The following is a 27,366-nucleotide window of genomic DNA, read 5'->3' on the forward strand; positions in this document are numbered from 1 at the left end:
TTTCATTAGTCAATTAATTTCATTTTTTTTGGAAAGACGTTTGATTATGATTTTTTTTCTCAACTCTGAAAAAATATTTAACCATAAAATTTAGAAATTCAATTTAAATTTAATAATTTTTTGAATTTGAAAAATAACGCTCCAAATTACTCACAAACAATAAAAAACAATTCAATTTTATACTAATGACCAACCATAATTTCAATTATCAAATATCATTTTTTTCACTTTAAAAACAAAAACTATTTAATTTTTTAAAATTTCATATGGGCAAACGTTTACTTCAGACTATAAGATTAAAAAAACATTTTATACATTCATAATTCCAAATTCCCACTAACATTTAAAATCACAATTTTTTTATTTTTTTTATTTTCTTAAACTTTGAATTAAATTAAAATCAAATCAATAAATTAATATGATCGGAGAACGAAAAAGCCATCACCCCACAAGAAAAACAGGGAAAAAACAACACAGTGTAATGTTTTTCTTTCTTTTTCCTATAATAATAAAACATAATTTTGATTTATAATTATACTAATAATAATTATTGTATATTTGTATATGTATTGTATGTATAGAGTGAGCATCCCTCTCTTCGCTGTTTTTCTGTTTGGTTCCACTTGCTTTGTTGTGCTAGCCCTAGATCTCACAAGCCAAATATATATATTATATATTTTATAATACATGCACAACAAAGAAATACAGATCCTTTTTGGCCTTGTAAAGATTTGAAACTTCTTGAACCAATAGATAGCAAGTGAAAAAACAAGAAAAAAGAACATCTTTTTTCTTTGTATCATTCAGGTATTAGGTTCTTGATTTTCTTTGATTCTGTTATGTGGGGTTGTGTTTTTTTGTAATTCTATCATGTGGGGTTCTTCAAAGTTTGAATTTTGATTGGAAATTTTGGGATTCTTGAAATGATTTCAGATTAATTTGCTTTGATGGGGTTGTGGGGATTATGCATTTTTGTATGATATGGTGTTGTATGGTGATGGAGATTTGAAGTTGATGAATTGGGGGTATGGGGTGTGGAGGGAGTGGGTATAGATTTGAAGGTCAGATATATGGGTTTGACTTTGATTTAAGGTTGGTTGGGGCAACATGGGGAATCTCTATAATTTGTTATGTTTGTGTATTTAATTAGTTGTTTCTTATGTGATCTCATAGACCAATTGTTTGTGTATACAATTAGTTGATTTTCATGTTTCTGTGTTTTCTCCTCCCTGGAATTCTGTATGGTTTGGATAGTTTTACTGTAATTCTGTTGATGTGGATCTTAAGTTAAAGAAATGCTTAATTAAGTTGAATGGAATTCTTATTGCTGCTGTGTTTGATGTGGAAGGTTGATTTTCTAAGTTTTGTGCAACTTATGTATATGTGATTCGTGTTTGATAGAAGTTGTATGTACATTATTCGCTCTTTGGCAGTGTTAACTGGACCTGAATCTAGTATGGGAGGTGTGAGTAAATCCTTAGTTTTCTTTAGATACAGAAGCCTTGTACTGCATCCAACATGATATATTAGGAGTTAAATTTCCGTAAAAATGATTAAGGATTGTTCTTTATGAGAACATTTGAAGCTAGATATTGATTCAACTCTAACTACTACTTATTTGTTGAATTTTTCATCCTTTTACAGCTTTGTGTTTGTGCTCATCGATTCACAAACATTGCTCAAAGATAAGGCAGTGCACTTGGGTTATTGTTCGCAGAGATTTGGTCAAGGGGTCTAGTTTTTGATGTTGTTTGGTTGCTGATGTGTAATTTCTAGATGAAGACATCTCAGGGGTGGCGTTTAGGCATGAAGGAGATGCAAATATTGTCTGCACCTCGCCAGCGTGCTCAGTTAAAGAAACCGACATGGATAATCGTGTTGGTTTCTTTAGTTAGCTTGTTCCTAATTTGTGCTTACGTTTACCCCCCTCAAGGTTCTGGTGCTTGTTATGTATTCTCATTGAATGGTTGCAAGGGGCTTTCTGATTGGCTTCCACCTGCTCCTGCCAGAGAATTGACAGATGAAGAGCTTGCCTCCCATGTTGTAACTAATGAAATTCTGAACACACCCCCAGTTGTACCAGAGAACCCCAAAATAGCATTTATGTTCTTGATACCTGGTGCATTGCCATTTGAAAAACTCTGGGACAGATTTTTTCAGGTTTGTTTTTGTTATTTTTGTGGAAGTTCCGGTCTGTTCCTTTAAATGTTGGTCTGCTGCAATAATTTGATTCACTCCTGCCATCCCTATTATAGATGTAAGTAAATTATTCTTGTAATTGTCTCTTTACAGATTATATAAGGGAGTCCTCAATGAAATATGGATACATGATCTGGGTGCTATATAGTATAGATTAATGTTTTGCAATCTCAATTTAAGGTTTCGTCTTCCAACTTGCGTATCAAAAGAAAAAGGTTCCGTCTTCATACGTAGTTGACTGATGATTATCAGGTTAAATCAGTGACTACTAGTTTGTGTAACTCTAATGCTTTCTGGGTATTCAATAGATCCTTAACTAGCATGATTTGTAAAAGGGTGGGCTCCTATTTTTTTATGTCCACTAGTTTAGTGCTTGCCTCCTTTTTGCTAATAAATTGAACTTACTGATAAAAGAACTAGCAGGAGCTGTCTATGCATTTCTGCTTTCTCTATTACTGGTTTTATTAAACTATTATTTTTTTCAGGGCCATGAAGGAAAATTTTCTGTCTATGTACATGCATCCAAGGACAAACCTGTACATTTTAGCCGTTACTTCGTCAATCGGGAAATCCGTAGTGACAAGGTTTGTGATGCTGCTTCTTATCTTTCCATTTCCACTAATGAGGTGCTGTATTTCAAATTTGTTGCTTGAAGTTGGTCCATGTATTGTTTCTGATACACAAATCATTATCGCCAATGTGATACTGTATCTCAAATTTGTTGCTTCAATTTTTTCCATGTATTTGTTTCTGAATGAATACAGTTTGTTCTTTTGAAGCAATTGAACTGATTCTTTTGGCCCTGTTATATTTGAGCTTGACATCGTCTATGGTTCTACCTGTGGCTATTTGTTTGTGATGACACCTGCACTCAAATTCCAAGTAACTGAAACAAAAAGCTGAACGATAAAAAAGTTCCTAAGGTTGTGCTGTTTGCTATTTGTGGTGTAATCAGGCTGTTGTTTGTGTGATCTAATGAATAACAGTTTAACACAAAGTCTGAGAAGAATGATTGAGAATAGGCAGCAGCATATAGTTGATATGCAACATTGTTTGACATTATTAGTCATCAGCTTCATCATACTATGTTTGCTTTTTTTAATTGCTTGCAATGGATTAGACATATATCCTTTATGAATTTAAATAGGATGTAGAACTTGTGTAGCCTACGTTGTCCACTTCCTCCTTTCTTTGCAAGTGGCCAATTAGTAAATATGACTCTGACTATTGCCTTTATTAGGGGCATGTGTTTGGGTTGTGTGAATTGACCTTGATGATTAAGTTGATTAGCTCAAATCAGCCATGTTTGTTGGTAATGCTAATTAGTGCTGCTTATAATTACTGTATTTTCTTTTTTTTTTTAAATTTAAACCATCATTTTGTGTTACATGGATTTTTTATGGTCACATATCAAGTACGGATGTGTATATGTATTCAGTATGGGTATGCTAAGTTTTTGCTAAAGTTCAGTGAATTTTGAAGAATCGTTATGAAGTACTGCACCCTTGTCTTACCTGTTTGACTAGCTATGTTGATGCAAATGAAGGGAATATTAACATAATAACTTTTGGAAATAAGAACATATTTGTAGCTATCTTAGTCATTTAATGTCAGAGGTATTTATCATTTTCATCTGTATGGCTGAGTTTTGGTGTACACCGTTCTGCACTGCAGGTAGTGTGGGGAAAGATTTCTATGGTTGATGCAGAGAGACGTCTTTTAGCATATGCGCTGAAAGAGACTGACAATCAGCATTTTGTATTGCTTTCTGACAGGTTGACATTTGACGATTTGTCTTGCCTTTTGCTTTGCATTTATGCCATTACATCATTTCTGATCATTTTGCTTATCAACTTGCAGTTGTATACCCCTGCGTGATTTTGACTACGTCTACAACTACCTGATGTATACGAATATCAGTTTTGTAGACTGGTAAGACAATTCTGCTGATGCTTGTGTTGTGAAATAGTCGTCATACTTTTTGGTTCTCCATGATTGTTTATTATTATAATCATCTTTACAATATTATTTTACTTGGGTTTCCATCATCATAAAGTAAATTTGAACTTTCTTGAAATTGTAATTTACCACTCATTTTGTTTATTCATTGTTCCATTTGAACAGTATGACTCCTTTTGTTATATAAGTGAAAAATGGTCTTTCTTCGTCAATAAATAAGAAGTGCTCTTTTCTTTCTTCTCTCAGCTTTGAGGATCCTGGTCCTCATGGGAGTGGAAGGTATTCTGAACATATGTTACCTGAAGTTGAAAAGAAGCATTTTCGAAAGGGTGCACAGGTACCTTTTACACTACTTTTGCTGTTAGCTCTTACTTGTCCATGTAATACAGAGGTCACACTTTTTTATGAAGGATAAAACTTTGGGATTTTCATTAATAATTTGTTAAAAAAATGCTGGATAGTTTGCTTTTGTTATCCGTAAGTGTTCAATGAGGTCACTCTAAAAAAAGTGTTCAATGAGTTGGTTAATTGTAGTATTCTATAGGTAGAACCTCCTCTTAGAATGGCCAATTATTGGGGGTAGCTGTGTGCCACTTCTTATATAACGGCCTGATATATCATTTTGCACCTCTGCAGTTTTCTTGTTCTGATAGGTTAAATTCTGAATTTTTACAGTGGTTCACAATGAAACGACAGCACGCCCTTGCAGTTATGGCTGATAGTCTCTACTACAGAAAATTCAAGGACTACTGCAGGGTTGGTTTTACTTGATCATACTTTGGCTGATGATGATGTGATTATGCTATTAGCTTTCTTTTGATTGTTATTTATTTCATCCGTCGATGTATAAGATGTTGAATTTCTCTATGCATTGATGTTTTAACTACATTGTTCAGCTGTGTCTTCCCACACTGTTCAGTGTTTGGAAGAAATAATTTGCATTAAAATTACTGGAATTATTGAATGTGAGACTTGACCTGAATAGAACAGAATAGATGCATGTGGTACTGAAGCATGCCAGTATTTTGAACCTATCCTAGGAAAATGTGCCCGAGTTTATGGGAGCTTTAAGTACAATATCCCATGAATTGTCAGGGCTGCCCCTTTTAATATTAGAATATTAAGATGCTCATACCTAAGTGGCTTATCGGATCTGAAGCATCTGCCTTTAGCATTTGATTTGAAGCATAAAAACTTTTGTTCTCTAGCATTATTCCTCTGTGTTAAGGTGAGCTTAAAGCTACTTTGCTTTTTCAAATAATATTCTTATGTTATTTCCACTGAAGCTAGTTTCTTTTTCTTTCTCTCAAACTCTATTTGTATCACTATTTGGAAACTACAATAATGTTGATTTCATGGGATTGCTATAGGCACAACGAAACATGCTTATATTCCATTACCCGCTCTCTTTTCTTCTTGCCCCTTTTATTTGTTTGTCTAGCTGTGAATTTGGTTGATTTCATTAATCATGGCGCATCTGTTTCTAATGCGACAGCCAAACATGGAGGGTAATCGGAATTGCTATTCTGATGAGCACTATATACCAACCTTTTTCTACGTGAGTAGTTTTCTTCACCAGCTTGTTTTCAAGTTTTAATCATTTTCAAACTAACTGTTTTCTTGTGTTTTCTAAATTTCAGATGCTTGATCCAACTGGAATTTCGAATTGGTCAGTGACACATGTTGATTGGTCTGAAGGGAAATGGCACCCAAAATCATACGTGCGCAAAGATATTACATATGAGCTTATGAAAAACATAACAGTAAGGCTTCCTCTTCTCACTCCTACCCCTAACTGACCCCCAGCCACCCTTTTTTAAAAAATCATTTAAGGCTAGTTCCCTTGACTTTATACTTTGTACTACTTATTGCTTCTCGTCTTCTTTCCAACCATTCTCCTCTCTTTCTAGTTTCTATCATCAGCGTGAGATTAAAGCGGTTTTGGTTTTTTCCATGTAATGTTTATATACATCTGTTGCCCCCTCTTCAAGTTTTACTTGATTTTTCTTTCATCAGTATTACGTATGCACATTGGTCATTGAGCAGAATCTTAATCACTCTAGAGCTCGTATTAGCTCCGTTATTTGCAGTAGTTACTTCTTTTGCAGAAATAAATAAAGTTAAATCACGGTATTCTATGGCATATTGAAACCATGACATGATTTAATGCCTTCTCCTCACTGTTTCTGCAGTCTATTTCAGAGAATGTGCATGTCACAAGCGATGCTAGGGTATGAATAATAACTCACTTCGACAATTTCCTTGCATTTTCTCACTAGTAAGCCTAACTTTATCTGAAAGCACTGTGTTATTTCCATATTGCAGAAGGAAGTTCAAATTAATCCTTGTCTATGGAACGGAAATCAACGACCATGTTACTTGTTTGCAAGAAAATTCTTACCTGAAGCTCTAGATAGCTTGTTGCAGCTTTACCCCAATTATACATCGATTTAAGTGGGTAGATAACACCCACACCGATTCTTTGGTCGATTCAATCCGACCCCCCTTCATCCTCATTTCTTGTGTATCTTCCAGTGTTGTAAAGCGCCCCCCTCTTCACAGAAGGATCGAGTTTGAGTGCTGCCCCCAAAACCAGGCTTATTTTTTGAGCGCTAGGGCTACTGGCAGACATAGTTATGGCGACTGTATTAAGAGCCGAGGAATGTTGAATCAATTGCCTCGAGTCGTCGTGCTTCCTTTGGGGGTAGGTGATTTCATGTTTAGTTTCTTTTTTTTCAGTTTTGGGCTATTTTTGTTATATTTATCTTAGTATTGGCATTAAGAAAATTTTTGGGGACTTATTTAACTGCAGCACTGTATTGTTGACCTTTGTGTAGAAGTTGCAAATATGGCCCCTGTTTAAAGAAACTGTCAAATTTTGTTTTTTTGGTTAATTTTTGAATCAAATAGAAATTTCAGAATCCTATAAAGTTCTTATATTTATCATTGCATTTCTTTTCCAAATCGTCAAAATCCCAAGTCAGTTGGAGTCGACTATATTCTTGCTATCCATTTCAGTAGAATCGGGTGATTAGTATGAAATATTCATCAAGATTCTCGCTATATTGTCAACCTATTGTAACCCTCGTTCTTTATCTGGGTTTGAGATCGACTATGTTTCGCGAAACTCACTAAGGTGGGGACGATTATATATTTCTTCATTTGGCTTTAAAGTTCCACATCTACACTTGACCTATGATTTCATTTGGTTATAGCCTTTTATGCCTATTTCTTAAATTTTCTCATTTCATTTTCATATTTCTCTGTATATCCTCTGATAATATTTCATTATAGCGATTAAGTTCTTTTGGAGCTGACTTTTCAAATTATGTTATATTATATTTCTTACAAGAATATTTTGCTATAATAGTCTAAACATATTCGGACAAATGACATTGTTATAAATAGGTTAAACTGTACAATCATAGGAGCCCATTTAGGTGGCTTCGTTCGGATTTCAAAAGTTATATGAGTTTTCTTTGATCATGATTTTTTCATGTCTTTTAAATATTTGAGTTGTTAATAATAATACTCTTTACTCGGTTTTCAATATGAAAATTTCATTTTAGAAACCTTAAAGATTCTATGTTTGAATTTATGGTCAATACTTCAGGATTTGACTCTTGATACCACATAAATTAAAACGAAAAGGAAAACATCATTATTATTATGAAGGTGCAAGAATTAGTATGATAGAAAACTATTCTTTTATGATTGGAAAAACGAACAAGTTGAATTTCCTAAAAGATTGTAAAGTTTTTTCCTTTTATGGAGGTAGAAAACTAATGAGTATTTCCTCCGCCTTAATTATATGATATAGTTTGATTAGTTATTAAATTTTAAGTAAAAGACTCAAATATATCATTAAACTTTGAGAAAAGACACCTTTATGTTATTCGTTAAAAGTTTGGCTCATCTATGTTATTTTCGTTTGAGAAAAAACATATTTATGCCATTATTTGTTAACTGAAATGGCATAGATAAATCAAACTTTTAACATATGACATAGATAAATCTTTTCTCAAAGTTCGAAGACATATTTGAGTTTTTTTCCTTTTAAAACATAATTTAATTAATGATGTGGCTGAATAATAATTGACCATGGGTAAAAAATGATTTTGCAAAATCAAAAGTGTTTTCTATTAACAAATAATGACATGGATACGCCTTTTCTCAAACAAAAATGGCATAGACGAGTCAAACTTTTAACGAACGGCACATAAGATTCTTTTCTCAAAGTTCGATGGCATATTTGAGCCTTTCCCCTAAATTTTATTTAAAAAAGAATATTTTTTAATATTTATGATCTAAAATTAGTTATAGATATTTGTGTGACTATAAATTATCTCATTAAGGGTAAAATGAGAATTTTAAATTTAAATTGTTAGAACTAAATATAAAAATATGTCATATAAATTGAGACAAAGGGAGTATATCATCAAAACATTGGAAGAAATAATTAAAAACAAATAATGATCAAATTACGGACAAGGGTTGCCACAAAGTGGTAAGTACTCTCTCATTTTTAACTAGAAATTTTAGGTTCAGACTCTATTGGAAAGGAAATTGCCTTTCTGAGGGAGCCCTTTTTCCCCAATGTGAGACTTCTTATGGGTCATTCGAACTTTTTTTTTTCTATTTTGTGTTAATCTTTAATTTATTGCCCTCATAATAAATAATTTTTTTGCGGAGCATAAGCTTATATTTTCATATCATAATATCACATAAGTTATTCTAAGGCATAAAACTCATGTTCCACTAAGCATATTTTAAAAAAAATAAAGACATGTTCCACTAAGCATACGTTCAACTAGTAAAGGACAAAGATTAAATATCACCAAATTTAAAGGACAAATAGTTTTTTTTTAAAACTCATTTAAAAGGCAAAACGTGCAATTTTATGACTTTTTGTTGCTGGTGCAGATCCAAATTGCCATACCCAATACAAATATCGAATATCAAATGAAAATATCTAATACAATGACGAAAATGTATTTCCCACATAACTAGTTGGTAAAGATAAGATTATTACTCCCCAAACTTGTACATTGGTTCTTAAGCCTTAGAAGTTAGAACCTAAGATATTAATCTTGGGGGAGGGTTTGACATGATTTCATGGTGGGAAAAGCTTTAAGTTGGGGAAGATGATCATTAATTAACTTGGGGTTAGGATTTGATTATAACCCGGGTATTAATAGGCCATTGTGGTTTGATTGTTATTTTTGTTTATATTAATATGTATATATGTATGTCTGTTGCTTTATAGTATCATTGTACAATGCATGTTAGTGGAAAACATAGGGTGACATATAAAATGCCATCATGTTGATAATCTCATGCAATGAACTGGTTATGTGGCTTATGATTTCAAGCGTTATTGTTCATGATGTTTGTGATTGTGCATGAATGTTAGTGTATGCTGGTTGCCTCGGATACCACGCTTGGTACATGATATTTTCACGGTTGGCTAGAATATCACACATGGTATATACTAACAGTTGAATCGGGTACCACGCTGATACACTAACTACGAATGACTCAGGTACCACGTCGGTACACTAACAAATTGAGTTTGAATTTCATGAGAGGATCAAATATGTGTTCATGATTCCATGAGCGGATCGAGTATTTGCATTTGTGATCATATGGGACATGCATCCTGATATTTGTTGCTACATGATATGTGACTGGAAGTCTATACGAATTGATAATTGTTAAATGTTGTTCTGTGTTACTGTTTTGTGGTAAATTATTTACATTCATATCTTGGTCTGATCGTATGATCCTACCAATATACTGTGATTTGTGTACTGATACTGCACCTGTTCTTTCCTTGTTGAGTACAAGGCATTTTTCAGCTGCTGATCCAAGACCTCAGTTAAGGAACGCTTAATTTCAAATCTAAAGGACATTCTTAGATTATTGTTATTGTTTTTAGCTTTGGGGTTGCATCCCCTCTATTTTGGACATTAAAGTTTTGGTACCACGACTTTCAATTTTTAGGGGTATATTTCCGTACAAATATTTCTGATTATTGGATTGAGTTTATAGGGGCTCAATTTTTTAATTACTAAATTGTTTTAGATTATTGATTGAGTTTATGGGGACTAAATCCTTAGTTGTTTGAAAAACTGTGTTTTCTATTTATATGATAAGCTTGCTTTAAATAAAGTAGATTTTACATAAATCCCATAGTGTTAAGAGCTAATTACACCATATATATGTTTTTTCAAATAACAAAAATTCCTTAAATTTGATGGAATTCGGATACATCTCATAAAACGTCTCAATACATCGCGTCCTAGTTTCGGATACATCCCTTAACTTCTTGATACATTATGTCTCGATTTTGGATACATCACTTAACGTTCCGATACATCGTGTAAAGTGAGGTATCCGATCGATACATCGCATAAAGTAACGTCCCAATACATCGTGTACTACCTGATACATTGTAAAGTGATGTATACGATCGATACATCGCGTAAAGTAGGGATTTTTGTAATTTTTTCAAATGGTAGCAATTTTAGAGAATATATTAAAATAAGTTGTGTATTTATGTAATTTTTCCTTAAATAAATGGTATTTTGGGTTTAATTTGGGTTAGTTGTTTGTTCTCCCACCAGGTTATTTAGTGTGGATGTCACCCCCGACGATCTGGATCGTGACAAAAAATATTTTTTAAACTTTGTTATCTCTTACGAAATTCTCCAAAGTTGATGTTCTAAGTATTTTCGTAATACAAATTAGACAACAATGTTATTTGTATAATGTGTTTTTCATGCTTCGTCAAAGAAGTCATTTTTTCTTTTAGAGAAATACTTTTTTAGAGCTTTGACTAATTTAAATATGAAAAGAAAGAAAAATGTTTGAATTTCCACCATATCAAACACATTCTAAATTACTATGTATAGTATATTATACACAATTTGATATAAATACTCAATTCATATAATCTATTATTTGGCTTATGTTGCAATTAGGCCTAGGTCAAACTCGAAAACTTAACACGATAATTATAGAAAAGAAAAAATTAGTGTTATTATGATTATAATTAATTGGGATGGCAATTAGGATGGGGCGGCGTTAGACTTTCACACAAGACAAAAAGACTTTAATGGTGTATGAAAGCTACATTGTTGGACTACATACACTACATATACTCCTAATAGATAAATTATGTTAATAGAAAATTAATTAGTATATCATCAAAACATTCAAAGAAATAATCAAACAAATAATAATCAAATTACCAACAAGTGATAGGACAAAGTGGTAAGTATTTCCTTCCCTCATTTTAATTAGAGATTTTAGGTTCGAACTTTGTTGGATACAAAAAAAGTTTTTCCCCAATGCGAGATTTCTTGTGGGTCATTTGAACTTTTATCCTTATATCGTAATATTTCATAAGTTATTCTCAGACTAAATTTTAGTTTTAAAGAACTTATGTATCACTAGGCATAAGTTCGATTAGAAAAGAACAAAAACTAAACATCACCCAATTTGAAGGATAAAAAAATAAAAAAACTAACTCATTTAAAAGGCAAAATGTGCAATTTTATGACTTCTTGTTGCTGGTACAAATCCAATTTTTGTCAATATCCAATATAAATACTGAACATTGAATGAGAAACTCTTTTAAGAAGTAATTATGACCGTATTATATATACTACTAAAATATGAGAGATATTTAGCTAGTGACAATATATTTTCTTCTTAACGATAATATGCATTTATTAGTTCAAAAATATTTAGCGGTATATCGTTAATGTCATTTCATCCAAAATTAGGTAGCGATATTAATATAAATTTTTTATTTGATGTAGTGTGTTATTCATGCTTTCTTTGAGTCCCCCAATTCCCACGGTTATGACAGATTCAAAAGTAGGTACATGTGGGTGTATATTTTTATTATCCAATTGGGCAACTAGTCTACTAGGCTGATTTGGATTTAATAGATAAACCCAATATTTTCAAAGTCCAACATATATATAATTGGCCAATTATCATCTATCTCAAAACCAAGAGGAATAATGAAAAAAATGTATTGTTGTTTCTCTTTCAATATAGGGCACTCAGATAAACTCAAGATAATTAGAGTGGTGCATTTGAATGGCTATGTAGAAGATTTTGATCATCCTATTAGTGTTAGTGAAGTCATGGGAAAAACCAAAAAGCATTTTATTTTCACTCAATCCCAACTTTTATCCACTTGTTTACAACCTCTCAATCTTGATTACATGTTGCAACAAGGCAATATTTACTTCTTGTTACCTCATTCAACTTTTCAATCTTGTGTATCTCCTATTGATTTGGCTCCAATTGCTAAAAGACTTAGTGGCATAGCCAAAAAACCCATGGCCTATAATAAGGACAAGCCAAGGAAGAAAAAGTCATCGAATGGTACTACTAGCCAACGAGTATGGAACTCACCGACTAGTAGCCCTAATAGGTTTTCAGATGAGGGTAAATGGGTTGATCCAGAGAAAGGACGACTTATAACCTATGGTATGGGACAACGAATGTCGACAAAGTCACCAAAGTGGGAACCACTTTTGGATACCATTCGAGAAAGATCATTTAATCGTAGAAGTGAGTCTGATCTACAAGAGAAAAATTTAGAAGGTGTGAAGTTTATATAGCTCATGATGAAAAATTTTAACTTTTGTATTCTCATCAATTTTTCTTTTTAACTATTCTAGTTGTCTTAAAAGAAGAAGGTTAGTACTTTGATTTATACAAATTTCATTTGAACTTTTGTTAATGTTATAGTACTAGTTAATCACATATAGGTTATTAGGGGTTCTCAAAATTTGTAGCCCTTTCAATGGTTTCCTTTTTTGTAAATATATGAAGAAAAATTGTTATTTCTTGAGTTATATGTTTCTGATGAAAATTAAACGTTTGATGCATGTTGAAAGTCAATGGTGATGCATTAATTAAGATGGCCTACTTTAATTTTTATGGGTCCAGACAAATTCGACATAGAAAATGTAATATTTAAAAAATGAAATTTGACAATTGGTTGTGTTTGAATGCCTATAACTTGAAAACAATTGAAATTTTGTAAGTGAAAAGATGTTTCACTTGATAAAATGGGTCAAACCCACATTTTAAAACTTGAACTCATCTTTCTTTTAATAAAAGGTAAACAACACAAATTTTACTAGTTTAGGGGTTAATTATTTGTTTTTCCTGTGAGTTTTCGATATTATAATTCCTGCCATATTTCAATCCACAGATATATGCATGGAGCATTCGAATACATTTATATCGGATACATACTAAGCATATACATCTTACTATATCTAAATATGGAATATATGTAAATGAAACAACAATTAGGAGCAAATCACGCGTATAAGTATCTATCGTATGATTGATCCAAAAGTTTCAAATTTCTTCTCATTTGTTTCGAGCATAAGAAATCTTTCTCCATAAATACATATAAGCTTAACTTAGATATTGTAACGGCTTGACCTGGTCGTTATGAGTTGGTTGATAGGAAAAAAATTTGGGCCATAAAATTTTATGAGTCGTGACTTAAATTTTGTTGACAAGACCAGCCTCGGACGAAATCTGGGATAGGTGAGGTCTAGGGCCATCCAGAAATAGATATGGTTTGAGTTTTGGTTGATATATTCTTGTAGCCAAGACATTTAGGAGTCTATAATGCCTTCAGAATTGAATTCGGGTAAGTAGAACTCCTGAAATTGAACTTGACATGAAGGGAGAGTTTGTATTGTACAAATGACATTTTTCTGGAGTTTAGGTGGCAAAAGGTGTCTCGCTATAGCGAAATGTGGAGGTCGCTATAGCGAGACTAGTTGTCGCTATCACGGGTTGGACTGCTATTTTGAGCTGAATCAGAATTTTATGCAGAAAATAACCCAAAACACCTATTTTCTGTACATTGAGTTCTTATACTTGGGAGGGGTGATTTTGGACAGTTTGCATTAGTTTTCCCATTGAATTCATCGATAAAGGCAAAAGTTTGACTCTCCAACCTTGTGCATTATTGCTTAAGCCGTAGAAACTAAGTTATTGCCCTTGGGAGAAGGTGTTGACATGATTTCACGGTGGGAAGGAGCCCTAAGTTGAAAAAGTTGATCATATTTTGGCCGGGAATAAAATTTGTTGAAATTTAAATAAATTATTCGGCCATTAATAATTTATTGTTGTTTATATTATTGTTTTAAACTAAGAACAAGCCAAGACACTATGCAAGAGAAAAGTTTGGCTTGATCATTCGAAGTAGGTGATGGTTGTATGTTTCCAGTTTATCTATGCATATATACTGCTATAGCGCTATTCTCAAATGAACTAAACATCATTCTATACTCTTGAAATCTAAAGGGTAACCAACAATTCTATAGCTATTATCTTTGTTATGTCCCTTCAATTCGCAAAATCACATTATAAACTGTAACTCTTATGTATTTGAATAATAGTCACACACTTCAACGTGAACATTTCGACTTCGTATCGATTTTCATCAAAGAACAATGTCATTGACATAAATCAAGATGCTAAAAAGGAAATAGCATGGACTTGTTTGTTCACCAACTCTTACTACAACTTTATAAATTTGACTATTTGGCTATGTTTGGAATTATAAAATAAGAAAGAAAAGGAAAAGATAGCTTTTGTCAACCAAAAAAGTTAAAATCAGCTCTTTGAGATGTATTTCGTCTTGTATCTTTACTTGTTTAGATGATTATTTTTATCGGTTCAAATTTTAAAATCGAGAGATAATTTATTATTTAAAATTCATTTTTCAATTAGTAAAATAATTTATCATAATTAAAAATAAAATAACAAATAATTTTTTTTAAAGAGTGCGTCAAATCAATTATGGACAGAAGACGTAAAGTGAAGACAAGCCGTCACTAATGATTCTACTATGATATGAATTTAAAGAAGGTAAATAATCTAAATATATGTAATTTCCTCTTACAAATTGATAAAGTAGATACAATACTCTCCGTCCTTCATTACTTGTCAACTTTTTCTTTTATAGTTGTCCCTAATTATTTGTCTATTTTGGCAAATCAAGAAAGAACAATTTTCTTTTTACCTATTATACTCTCAATTAATTACTTTGAAAAAGGTATAACTTTTTTAAAATCTCAAGTTTTTAATTCATCCACTTCATAATTAATAGGGGTAAAATGATAAATTACTATATCAATAATTGTTTTCTTAATTGATGTGTCAATTCAAAAGTGAACAAGTAATTAGGGAGAGAGGGAGTATTAATTAATTGGACCTATTGATCGATTTGAACCGTTATCTCAACTATTTACTTAATTAACTTTTAAAAACATGTTCAGAGAAAAAGTCAATCGACAAAAGCTACTTTGAGCCTGTTTTAATTGTCTTATTTTAGCATTTTTAAATACAATTATTGTGTTTGGGAAAATAAAAATTATTTTTGAACATTTGATTTTAAATTTACAAAAAAGAAAAAATAAGTCAAAAGTCATAAGATAGAATTCTTAATTTATATATTTAACTTATAAGTCTATCCAAACTGACTCTTTATTTAAAAAATGGACAGAGATAATTATCATTTAATGCCTTTGAATAATTTTAATTATAAAATAATCAATATATATATATATATATATATATATATATTTATTTATTTTTATTTTTTTGTTAGGGTGAAGTCTATAATTAAATTTGACCAACGTAACAACTAACCAACCATCTAAAAGTATACACTTTCAATTTCTATATGATTTAACTTTTTGATTAGGTAGGCATAATTAAGAGTGAGACAATTAGCCATTGACAATTTCTAGGAACACAACTACATCTACATCTACATCTACATAAATAGAACATATGAATTTAATGAAGTAAACTTATTATTTAAAATTCTACTAATTACTACTTGATCAAGTAGGAACAATAATTGGAACTTATGTTCCACTAGGCAAAGGAAATAATATTTTATCATGCATCTATAACTCAAATCGTTATATATTGATTTTACACCTGAAAAAAAATTAGAATTTCATATAAATCTAGTGAATTCATTTCGATCACACTAAATATTTTTTAATAAGTTTCAACTTGCCTCGCCGCACTCCATCCTACATTTGTGTAAAAACAAACACGCCTCATTCCGTCCCATTGTCATTCCTAATAATAAATCTTACTTGCTTTAGCACATATACTCATAAAAGATAGTAAAGTTTTTTCCTTTTATGTAGATAGAAAACTAGTGAGTATTTCCTCCGCTTTAATATTTTTGTTACACTTCTGTAACTCAAACAGTTATCTATTGATTTCAACGAAATAAAATTTCAGATCTAATTCTACTGAATCCACATCAACCGCACTAAATGCTTTTTAGTATATTTCAAATCATCTTGCCTCGCCTTGTCTCGCCTCACCTCCACCCCTCACCCGCATAAAGGCAGATTTCTACTAGTTAATCTTACTTTCTTAATTTTATGTTTGTCAAATTAGCTAACTTTGCCTTATTAGAACAGAAAAATATAGATTAAAAAATAATGGTATAACATTTAATTGGAAAAATGAAGAAGTTGAATTAAAAAAGTACTTACATCGCTATTATGACAGTGTTGATGTTGACTTTCACACAAGATGAAAGAACTTCAATGATGTGTAAAAGTTATGTTGTTGGACTAAATACAAATACTTTTAAAAGATAAAAAATTTCCATTTTTGTAGATAGAAAACAAATTAGATACTCTTAAAAGATAAAGTATTTCCTTTTATGAAGATAGAAAACAAATTAGATACTCTTAGAAGATAAAGTTTTTCCTTTTATGAAGATCGAAAATTAATTAGTACTTCATCCATCTCAGTTTAGGTTAGTTTCATGGGATATTAAATTTAAAAAAGAAAGAACAAATTTTAAAATTTATGATCCAAAATAAGTTATAAATGTTTGTGTTACTATCTATCAACTTATTAAAGAAAGGTAAAACTGAGAATTAAATTTAAATTGTTATTGGTTTTTAAAAAAGTATTATTATTTTTTTAAAAAAATGACTAAACAGAGAAAATATATCATTAAAATTCAAAGAAACAATTAAACAAATAATGATTGAATTACCGACAAAGGGTGCGACAAAGTGATGATCACTTCCTCATTTTTAATTAGAAATTTTATGTTCGAACTCTATTGGATACATAATTGTCTTTGTAGGGAGTCTTTTTTTCCCCAATGCGAAACTTTGTGGGTCATTTGAATTTTTGTTCCGATTTTGTGTTAGTCTATTAATTTATGTCCCTCATAACAAATAATATTTTTGCAGAGCTTAAGTTTCATTTTCGTAGTATAATATCCCATAAGTTATTTTTGGACATGATTTTAGATTCTAAAGAACTTATGTTCCACTAGGCAAAGGAAATAGTTTTTTTGTCATGCTTCTATAACTCAAATATATATATATATATTTTACACCAGAAAATTTAGAATTGCATATATAATTCTAGTGAATTCGTCTCAACCGCACTAAATATTATGCTTTTAAGTAAGTTTCAACTCACCTCGCATTGCCTCGTCTCGCCTCATCTCGTCTCAGTTCACCCTACATCCGTGTAAAGATATATATGCCTCATTTAGTCTCATTGTCATTCCTAGTAGTTAATCTTACCAGCTTGGTTTTATGATGATCAAATTAGCTAATTTTGCCTTATCAAAACAGAAAAATTAGATAAAAAAATAATGATACATCATTAAATTGGAAAAGTGAAGAAGTTGAATTAAAAAGTAATAGTGTTGATGTTGACTTTCACATAACACAAAATAACTTTATTGGTGTGTGAAAGTAACGTTGTTGGATTACGTACATATACTCCTAAAAGATAAAGTTTTTCCTTTTATGTAGATAGAAAATTAATTAGTACACCCTTTGTCTCAATTATATTATATAGTTTGATTGACATCTAAATTAAAAAAGATTTTAAAACTTGTAGTTTAAAATAAGTTATAATATTTGTGTGATTAAAAATTATTTTATAAAGGATAAAATGAAAATTTTAACTTTAAATTGTTTTTAAATATAAAAATTTATCATTATTTTGTAGACTGATTAAAAAATATGTCATAGATAAATTATTCGGCCATTAGTAATTTATTGGTGTTTATATTATGGTTTTAAACTAAGAACAAATCAAGACACCTCGCAAGGGGAAAAGTTTGGCATAATTCGAGGTAGGTGATGGTTGTATGTTTCCGGTTTATGTATGTATGCATATATTTTGCTATAGCTATTCTCAAATGAACTAAACATCATTCTATACTCTTGAAATCTAAAGGGTAACCAACAATTCTATAGCTATTCTCTTTTCTATGTCCCTTCAATTCGCAAAATCACATTATAAAATGTAACTCTTATGTATTTGAATAATAGTCACACACTTCAACGTGAACATTTTGACTTAGTATCGATTTTCATCAAAGAACAATGTCATTGACATAAATCAAGATGCTAAAAAGGAAATAGCATGGACTTGTTTGTTCACCAACTCTTACAACTTTATAAATTTGACTATTTGGTTATGTGTGGAATTATATAAGAAAGAAAAGGAAAAGGGTAAGTGTGTAGAAATTCCATAGCTTTTGTCAACCAAAAAAGATAAAAGCAGCTAGCTAGCACACCTGGTTGTTAAAATCAGCCCTTTGAGATGTATTATTTCTTCTATCTTTTTTTTTTTGTAATTAACTGTATATTTATTAATCACCAACTGGTATTTATAGAACATAACAAACTACATCACAGTTTGTTAATCAGAAAAAAAACAAAACTCAAAGGAGATACAACTTCACACAAAGCTAAGTTGTTGCAACCTAGAACTAATGGCCGTAGGAGCCCTCATACAACACATATAAGCCACCTCTTTTGCAACGTGTTCAAGATTTCTACATTTGTCTTCAAAAATTCTGTGGTTCCTTTCTATCCACACTGCATGACTACATTCTGCATACATTAGTCTGAAAAGCTGGGCAGTCAAATTGTTGCCTCTGGCTTTCTCTATGATCCATTTCAAGTGTGTATCCCAAGCATCTAAAGTATAGTCTGGCCATTTAATCCATGCCATCAACTTCCTCCAAATAGCTCTTGTAAACTCACAATAGACAAACAAGTGATCTCTAGTTTCAAGTTCATTTTGACACAGCTTGCATTGTTGATTTATATCCATCCCCCATGAAGCCAACCTATCACTAGTTGGTAGTTGTTTGAATTGGAGCCACATAGTAACAATGGCCTTTGGTCTTGCAGAGTTGGCAAATATCAGACATCTCCAGGGCACTCTAGGTCTGTTTCCAAGTAGACTCAGGTAAAGGCTGCCAATGGTTACCTGATCATTTTGCTTCTGTGTTTGCTCTAAAGTCAGAGAAAAAGTCAATCGACAAAAGCTACTTTGAGCATGTTTTAATTGGCTTATTTTTATATTTTTAAATATATTTATTGTGTTTGGGAAAATAAAATTATTTTTTGAACATTTGATTTTAAACCAAAAAAATAAAAATAAGTCAAAAGTCATAGGTTGGAATTTTCAAAATATATATATATATATATATATATATATATTCTAACTCATAAGTCTATCCAAACAGACTATTTATTTAATAATAAACAGAGATAATTACCATTTAATGCCTTTGAATAATTTTAATTATAAATAATCAATAAATCTTATATATCTAGTACTCTAGTGTCAATAATTAAATTTGACCAACGTGACAACTAACCAGCAATCTAGACTAAAAGTATACACTTTCAATTTCAAGATTGAACTTTTTGATTAGGTAGTCATAATTAAGAGTGAGACAATTAGTCATTGACAATTTTTATGAACACAACTACATCTACATCTACATAAATAGAACATATGAATTTAATGAAGGAAAATGACCTAAATTTATTATTTGAAATTCGACTAATTACAAGTTGATCAAGTAGGAACAATAATTGGAACTTATGTTCCACTAGGCAAAGGAAGTATTTTGTCATCATCTATAACTCAAATAGTTTTATATTGATCGAAAAATTAGAATTTCATATATAATTTTAGTGAATCCGTCTCGATCACACTAAATATTTTTTAATGAGTTTCAACTTGCCTCGCCTCACCCCACCTCTCACCCGCATAAAGGCAGAATCACTCCATTGTGTTCTATTGTCATTTCTACTAGTTAATCTTACTTTCTTAATTTTATGATGACCAAATTAGCTAACTTTGCCTAATTAGAACAGAAAAAAGTAGATAAAAAAATAATGGTATTATCATTTAATTGGAAAAATGAAGAAGTTGAATTAAAAAGTACGTACATCGCTATTATAGTAGTGTTGATGTTGACTTTCACACAAGATAAAAGAACTTTAATGATGTGTAAAAGTTATGTTGTTGGACTAAACACAAATACTTTTAAAAGATAAAAAAAATTCCATTTGTGTAGATAGAAAATAAATTAGATACTCTTCAAAGATAAAATATTTCCTTTTATGTAGATAGAAAATAAATTAGATACTCTTCAAAGATAAAATATTTCCTTTTATGTAGATAGAAAATAAATTAGATACTCTTAGAAGATAAAGTTTTTCCTTTTATGAAGATAGAAAATTAATTAGTACTTCATCCATCTAAGTTTAGGTGTAGTTTGATGGGATATTAAATTTAAGAAGGAAAGAACACATTTTAAAATTTATAATCTAAAATAAGTTATAAATATTTGTGTCACTATCTATCATCTTATTAAGGATAAAATGAGAATTAAATTTAAATAGTTATTAGTTTTTTAAAAAAGTACTATTTTTTTAAAAAAAAAATTGACTAACAAATTGTGTCATACAAATTCAAACGGAGAAAACATATCATTAAAAATTCAAAGAAACAATCAAACAAATAATGATCAAATTACCGACTATGGAATGCGACAAAGTGGTAAATACTTCCTCATTTTTAACTAGAAATTTCTTAGATACGAACTCTACTGGATACATAATTGTCTTTGTAGGGAGTCTTTTTTCCCTCATAACAAATGATATTTTTGCAGGGTGTATGTTTCTATTTTCGTATCATAATATCTCATAAGTTATTCTTCGATATGATTTTAGATTCTAAAGAACTCAAATATTTATAGATTGATTTTACACTTGAAAATTTAGAATTTCATATATAATTCTAGTGAATCCGTCTCAACCGCATTAAATATTATTTTTTAGTAAGTTTCAACTCGCCTCGTCTTCACCTTACATCGATGTAAAGATAGGTGTACGCCTCATTTCGTCTTATTGTCATTCCTAATAGTTAATCTTACTTGCTTGGTTTTATGAGATCAAATTAGCTGATTTTACCTTATCAAAACAGAAAAATTAGATTGAAAAATAATGCTACAACATTAAATTGGAAAAATGAAGAAGTTGAATTAAAAAGTACTTACATCACCATGATAATAGTGTTGATATTGACTTTCACACAAGACAAAATAACTTAAATATAGTGTGAAACTTAAATACGTACATATACTCCTAAAAGATAAAGTTTTTCCTTTTATGTAGATAGAAAATTAATTAGTACACCCTTTGTCTCAACTATATGATATAGTTTGATTCGATATCAAATTTAAAAAAGAAAGAGTAATTTTTAAAATGTATGGTTTAAAATAAGTCATAGATATTTGTGTAATTATAAATTCTCTTATTAAAGATAAAATGAAACTTTTAAATTCAAATTATTTTTAAATATAAAATTTATCACTATTTTATAGACAGATTATAAGATATGTCATATATAAATTGGGAGAGAGAATATATCATTAAAACATTAAAAAAAAAACCATTTAAAAATAATGATCAAATAACTAACCAGGGATGCGACAAAGTGGTAAGTTATTCCTCAATTTTTAACTAGAGATTTTAGGTTCAAACTATAACGATCGAGTTCCGTCGTTATAGAAAAGCTAACTGGGAAAAATTTTGGGTCGAAAAACTTTTTCGTAGTAACTTGGAATTTCCCAACCTAGTCCAGATTTGGACGAAATCGGAGTCATTGAGGTGTAGGGAAATCTGATAACAATCGGGTGATTTAATTATGATTTTGATTACATGAGTAGTTAGATAAGTCGTTAAGGAATCCGTACAACTTTACGGAATTGAATTCGGGTGAGTAGAACTCCCGGAATCGATCTTAGCGTGAAGGCTATTTTCTGAGCGTCGTTGGTTAAAGGTGTGTTGTGAAATGGGGGTTTTGGAATTATTAAAATAGCTCACTGTTTCGTGCAAGCCGCCTTGGCGGTGGTTTTGGTCGCTTTGGCGGTGTCGCTGTGGCGGGCCAGACGTGACTTAAAGTCGTAAATAAACCCCAAAAACGTTTTATTCTGCACTTTTCAACTTTGAGAGCTAAGGAACGACCCCGGGTGTTTTCTTGAGCGTTTTCCACCATTCTTGAGGCTAAAGGTAAGATTTTAACTCCCCGAATCTGTTTTCGATCCGTAGAACGTAATCTAATGGGTAAATATCGATGTGTGAGGGTTTTGATCTAGAATCTATGATGGAAACAACCCTAATTTGGATAATTGGGATCATGAGTTTCATTTAGAGTTCATAGAATTGTTAGTAATCCGGGTAATTGGTGATTGTTTATTGATACCCGAATTATATTGATCGTTTGTAGACCAAGAACAAGTGGAACAAATCCGGAAGGGGAAGAATCAAGTTTCTTAGGGTTTCAAGCTTGTTTCGAGATAAGTGATGGTTGTGATTCTATGATTGTGTGATGTATGTTTGTCTTGCTTCATTATGATACATGTATGTGTGGATGTTGCATATTTGATCACACTTGTTGTAAATAAGGATATATGATTGTCGAATGCCATTGAATCATGACTCGATTTGTATGATTATGAGAATGTATTTATGTCTGTGATTGTGGTGTGGTGAATAGATCGGTTGCCACATTCCGGCATAACTAATTGGGATCGGTTGTCACGTTCCGGCATAAATATGGGATCGGTTGCCACGTTCTGGTATAACTATGGGATCAAATACCATGTTCCGGTATGCTAATTGTTTGGATTTGGGTTCCATGAGAGAACCAATGACTTGTCATCAGTGGCAGAGGGAGGATTTTCATCAAGGGGGTTCAAAAAAATTAATCACGTAAATAATATCCACAAATAAACGGGTCGAATTAAACGGATCAAATCAAGAAGAAAAGGGTTTTTTAATATTTGACTTTGTAATTAGGGGTTAAACTAATAAATCCTAAAATTCCCAATCAGCGTTTTAATTTTTGGTAACTAAACATCATTTTCTGATTGCATTATTATTATTTTTAAAAAATTAAAACTCCTAAAATATAAGCTGATAAAAAAATGCCTTTGCCCAGATTCGAACACGCGACCTCGCGTGCAATAGAGCAAATTCCTGAACCCCCAAAGCCACTAAGCTACGCCTTTGCTGTATGTTCAGGGGGTTCAATAGTATATATATACACGTAAATTAATATTTTAATCTTTATATATATAGTATAATTTTTCGACAAGGGGGTTCGGATGAACCCTCATGGTTCAACGTAAATCCACCCCTGCTTGTCATAATTGTGCATCTTGAGAAATGTGAAGTTGTTCGTTGTTCGTAAATGTTGATAATATTGTATATGTCTGATATATACATGTGATTATATTGTTGTATTGATTTATGTATGTTACACTTAGTGGGATAGCCGCGTGATCCTACCAGTACACTGTGGTTGTGTACTGATATTGCACTTGCTCTTATTTTTGTCGAGTGCAGGGTATCTTCAAGTGGCTATTGATAGACCTTGTCTAGAAGATCAGTGATCCTTTCGAATTCAAGGGTGAACCAATTCTTCCGGGCTGCCATGAGCTCTTTTGTATATGTCCACATTTTGGACTTAGACTTTTCTAGTTAGTTAATAGTTCATTAGTTTGGGATTTTGACCCTTCTTGTTTAGACTTTTGGTTCATTGTTAGATGTTTTGGTACATTGACTTTCAGATTCTAGGTGTATTTTTCTGCATTGTTAGTTGCTAGATCTTTTGAAAGTTTATGAGAACTTCAGTTTTAGCTATTATTCCTGTTTTCATGTCCTTAAATGCCTTAGTTTTTGGTTTAGTTGCTTGGTTTGGATTGTAGTAGTGGTTCTCCCACCAGAGAGTTAGTGTGGACGCCAATCACAATGGTCTGGGTCTCGACACAAACACTCCTGAATGTGAAATTACCTTTGTCAGGGAGGTTTTTTTTCCAACGTGGGAGTTCTTGTGGGTCATTTGAACTTTTGTTCCTATTTTGTTTTAGTCTTTAATTTATGACCATCGTAACAAATAATTTTTTTGTGGGGCGTGTGTTTACATTTTTGTATCATAAGATATTCTCATACATGATTTTAATTTCTAAAGAACTTATGTTCCGCTAGGCAAAATTTCAATTGCTAAAAGATAAAAATTAAAGATCATCCCATTTGAAGGATAAAATTTATTTTCATTTTTTAAAGCAAAATCTTACTTAAAAGGCAAAACGTGCAACTAATGACTTCTTGTTGAAGGTGCGGATCAGTTCCCAATACAAATATCGAACACTGAACACCAAACAAGAAACCTTTTTTAAAAGAAAAATTTATGATCACATTGCCACTACAACAAAATAGACATTTAGTGACAACAAATTTTCCTTTCAACGGCAATATCTATTATTGTAAAAATAGTTAGAGGTAATTGAATTAATGTCATTGTATCCAAAGTTGTTAAAACCTTCAACGGTGTTTCTATATAATGTTGATTAAGTACGTATATTTATCATTTCTGTTAAATATAATATAATGGCAATTATATGATTATGACAAAATTCATTATTTGTGGCACATGTGAGAGTATTTCCATTCTCCAATTGGCAACTAGCCTACTAGGCTGATTGGGATTTAATAGATAAACCCAAGATTTTCAAAGTCCAACATATGTATAAATTGCCAATTATCATCTATCTCAAAACCAAGAAGAAGAAAGAAAAAAAAATGTATTGGTGTTTTTCTTTCAAAATTGGACACTCTAATAAACTCATGACTATTAGAGTGGTGCATTTGAATGGCTATGTAGAAGATTTTGATCATCCTATTAGTGTTAGTGAAGTCATGGGAAAACTCCAAAAGCACTTTATTTTCACTCAATCCCAACTTTTATCCACTTGTTTACAACCTCTAAATCTTGATTACATGTTGCAACAAGGTAATATTTACTTCTTGTTACCTCATTCAACTTTTCAATCTAGTGTATCTCCTATTGATTTGGCTCCAATTGCTAAAAGACTTAGCGGCATAGCCAAAAATCCCATGACGTATATTAAGGAAAAGCCAAGCAAGAAAAAGCCATCGAATGGTACTACTAGCCAACGAGTTTTGGACTCAACGACTAGTAGCCCTAATCGGTTTTCAGATAAGGGTAAATGGGTCGATTCAGAGAAAGAACGACTTATAACCTATGGTATGGGACAACGGATGTCAACAAAGTCACCTAAATGGGAACCACTTTTGAATACCATTAGAGAAAGATCATTTAATCGGAGAAGTGAGTCTGATCTACAAGAAAAAATTTAGGTGTGAAGTTTGTATAGCTCATGAAGAAAATTGTTAACTTTTGTATTCTCATCTATTTTTCTTTTTAATTATTCTAGTTGTCTTGTGAAGTCTCTTTAGAAGAAGAAGGTTAGTACTTTGATTTATACAAATTTCATTTGAACTTTTGTTAATGTTATATTACTAGTTACTAGTTAACCACATATGGGTTATTAGGAGTTGTTCTGAAAATTAGTAGCCCTTTCAATGGTTTGCTTTTTGGTAAATATACGAAGAAAATTTGTTGTTTATTGAGTTAAATACGTTTATGATGAAAATTGGACTTTTGATGCACAATGTTGAAAGTCAATGGTGATGCATGAAGACAAAATTGGCATTACACCATATTAATTAGGATGGCCTACTTTAATTTTAATGGGTCCAGACAAATTCAACATAAGAAATATAATATTTAAAAAATGAAATTTGACAATTAGTTGTGTTTGAATATGCCTTTATCTTGAAAACAGTTGAAATTTTGTAAGTGAAAAAAATGTTTCACTTGATAAAATGGGTCAAAAGCCACATTTTAGAACTTGAACTCGTCTTTTTTTTTAAATAAATGGTAAATAACACAAATCTCATTAGTTTAAAATTTCTGTCATATTTCAGTCCCCAAATACATATATTGAGTGCGTCTCAATACATATATCTCAGATACATACTAAGCATATACATCTAACTGTATCTAATTATGGAATATATGTAACTGAAAAACATCAATTTAGGAGCAAATCACGCGTATAAGTATCTATCGTATCACTGATCCAAAAGTTTCAAATTTCTTCACATTTGTTTTGAGCATCAAAAGTCTTTCTCCATAAATACATATAAGCTTAGCTTAGATACTGTTAGTGGAATATTACAAAATAACAGAATTACAAGATTACTATTGAAAATAAAAATGAAGAAATAAATCTCTTCAGGCTAAGGCGCGGATATCTCGCTCTCTTTAAGGAGATTCAAGTCCACTGCAGCAAATGTTTTCACTGGTCCAACAGTAGTCCTTCTTGACTTGTCCCCTCCAGGATACAACAACCTAATCACAATATATAACTCAACAACTCTGGACAAGAGTTGAGTCCAAAGCTCCACAAAAAAGAACACATCCCTTCAACTAATAAGAACTCTCTTTTTGACAAACCTTATGCACTCTATATTTTCTTGTATCTAAACCAAATGAAGACCACCACTATTTATACTTAGAAGAAGTCTTCCTAGTAATGAATAGGAAGATAATGGTGTAGTAAATAGTGAAGATAATGGTCTTAGGAGTTACATAGGTTACAAGTAGGGGTGTACAAAACCGAATCGAAAACCAAACCAAACCGCAAACCGAGTCAACCCGAAAAAAAAAACCCGACTAGTGGTTTGGTTTGACTTGGTTTGGTTTTGAAAAAAAAAACCCGACTATATTTGGGTTGGTTTGGTTTTAACTAAAAAAAACCAACCCGAGACCAAACCAACCCGACATTATATATATAATTTTAAAATTTTATTTTATACATAAAAATATTTACTTTGATATAATTTTTAAATATTTCTTATACTTTTTCATAGTTTTTATCTTTTAATATATTATTTCAAGTTT

At 31.3% G+C, this 27,366-nt stretch overlaps 2 protein-coding genes across 2 annotated transcripts; both read left to right on the forward strand.

Annotated features, from left to right (window-relative positions):
• The first annotated feature begins 592 nt into the window (after window positions 1-592).
• Window positions 593-7,082, forward strand: LOC102583916 (uncharacterized). The gene is made up of 11 exons (XM_006361569.2): window positions 593-807; window positions 1,645-2,160; window positions 2,685-2,783; window positions 3,874-3,974; window positions 4,060-4,131; window positions 4,405-4,495; window positions 4,834-4,914; window positions 5,654-5,716; window positions 5,799-5,921; window positions 6,351-6,389; window positions 6,484-7,082. The coding sequence occupies exons 2-11, from the start codon at window positions 1,777-1,779 to the stop codon at window positions 6,610-6,612; spliced, it is 1,182 nt and encodes a 393-aa protein (XP_006361631.1). The 5' UTR covers window positions 593-807; window positions 1,645-1,776; the 3' UTR covers window positions 6,613-7,082.
• A 5,118-nt stretch (window positions 7,083-12,200) lies between these two features.
• Window positions 12,201-12,800, forward strand: LOC107063476 (uncharacterized). The gene has a single exon (XM_015315388.1). The coding sequence runs from the start codon at window positions 12,201-12,203 to the stop codon at window positions 12,798-12,800; it is 600 nt and encodes a 199-aa protein (XP_015170874.1).
• The last annotated feature ends 14,566 nt before the right edge of the window (window positions 12,801-27,366 follow it).

Source organism: Solanum tuberosum, unplaced genomic scaffold, assembly GCF_000226075.1.
Source record: "Solanum tuberosum cultivar DM 1-3 516 R44 unplaced genomic scaffold, SolTub_3.0 scf00358, whole genome shotgun sequence".
In the NCBI taxonomy this organism is placed as follows: Eukaryota; Viridiplantae; Streptophyta; class Magnoliopsida; order Solanales; family Solanaceae; genus Solanum; species Solanum tuberosum.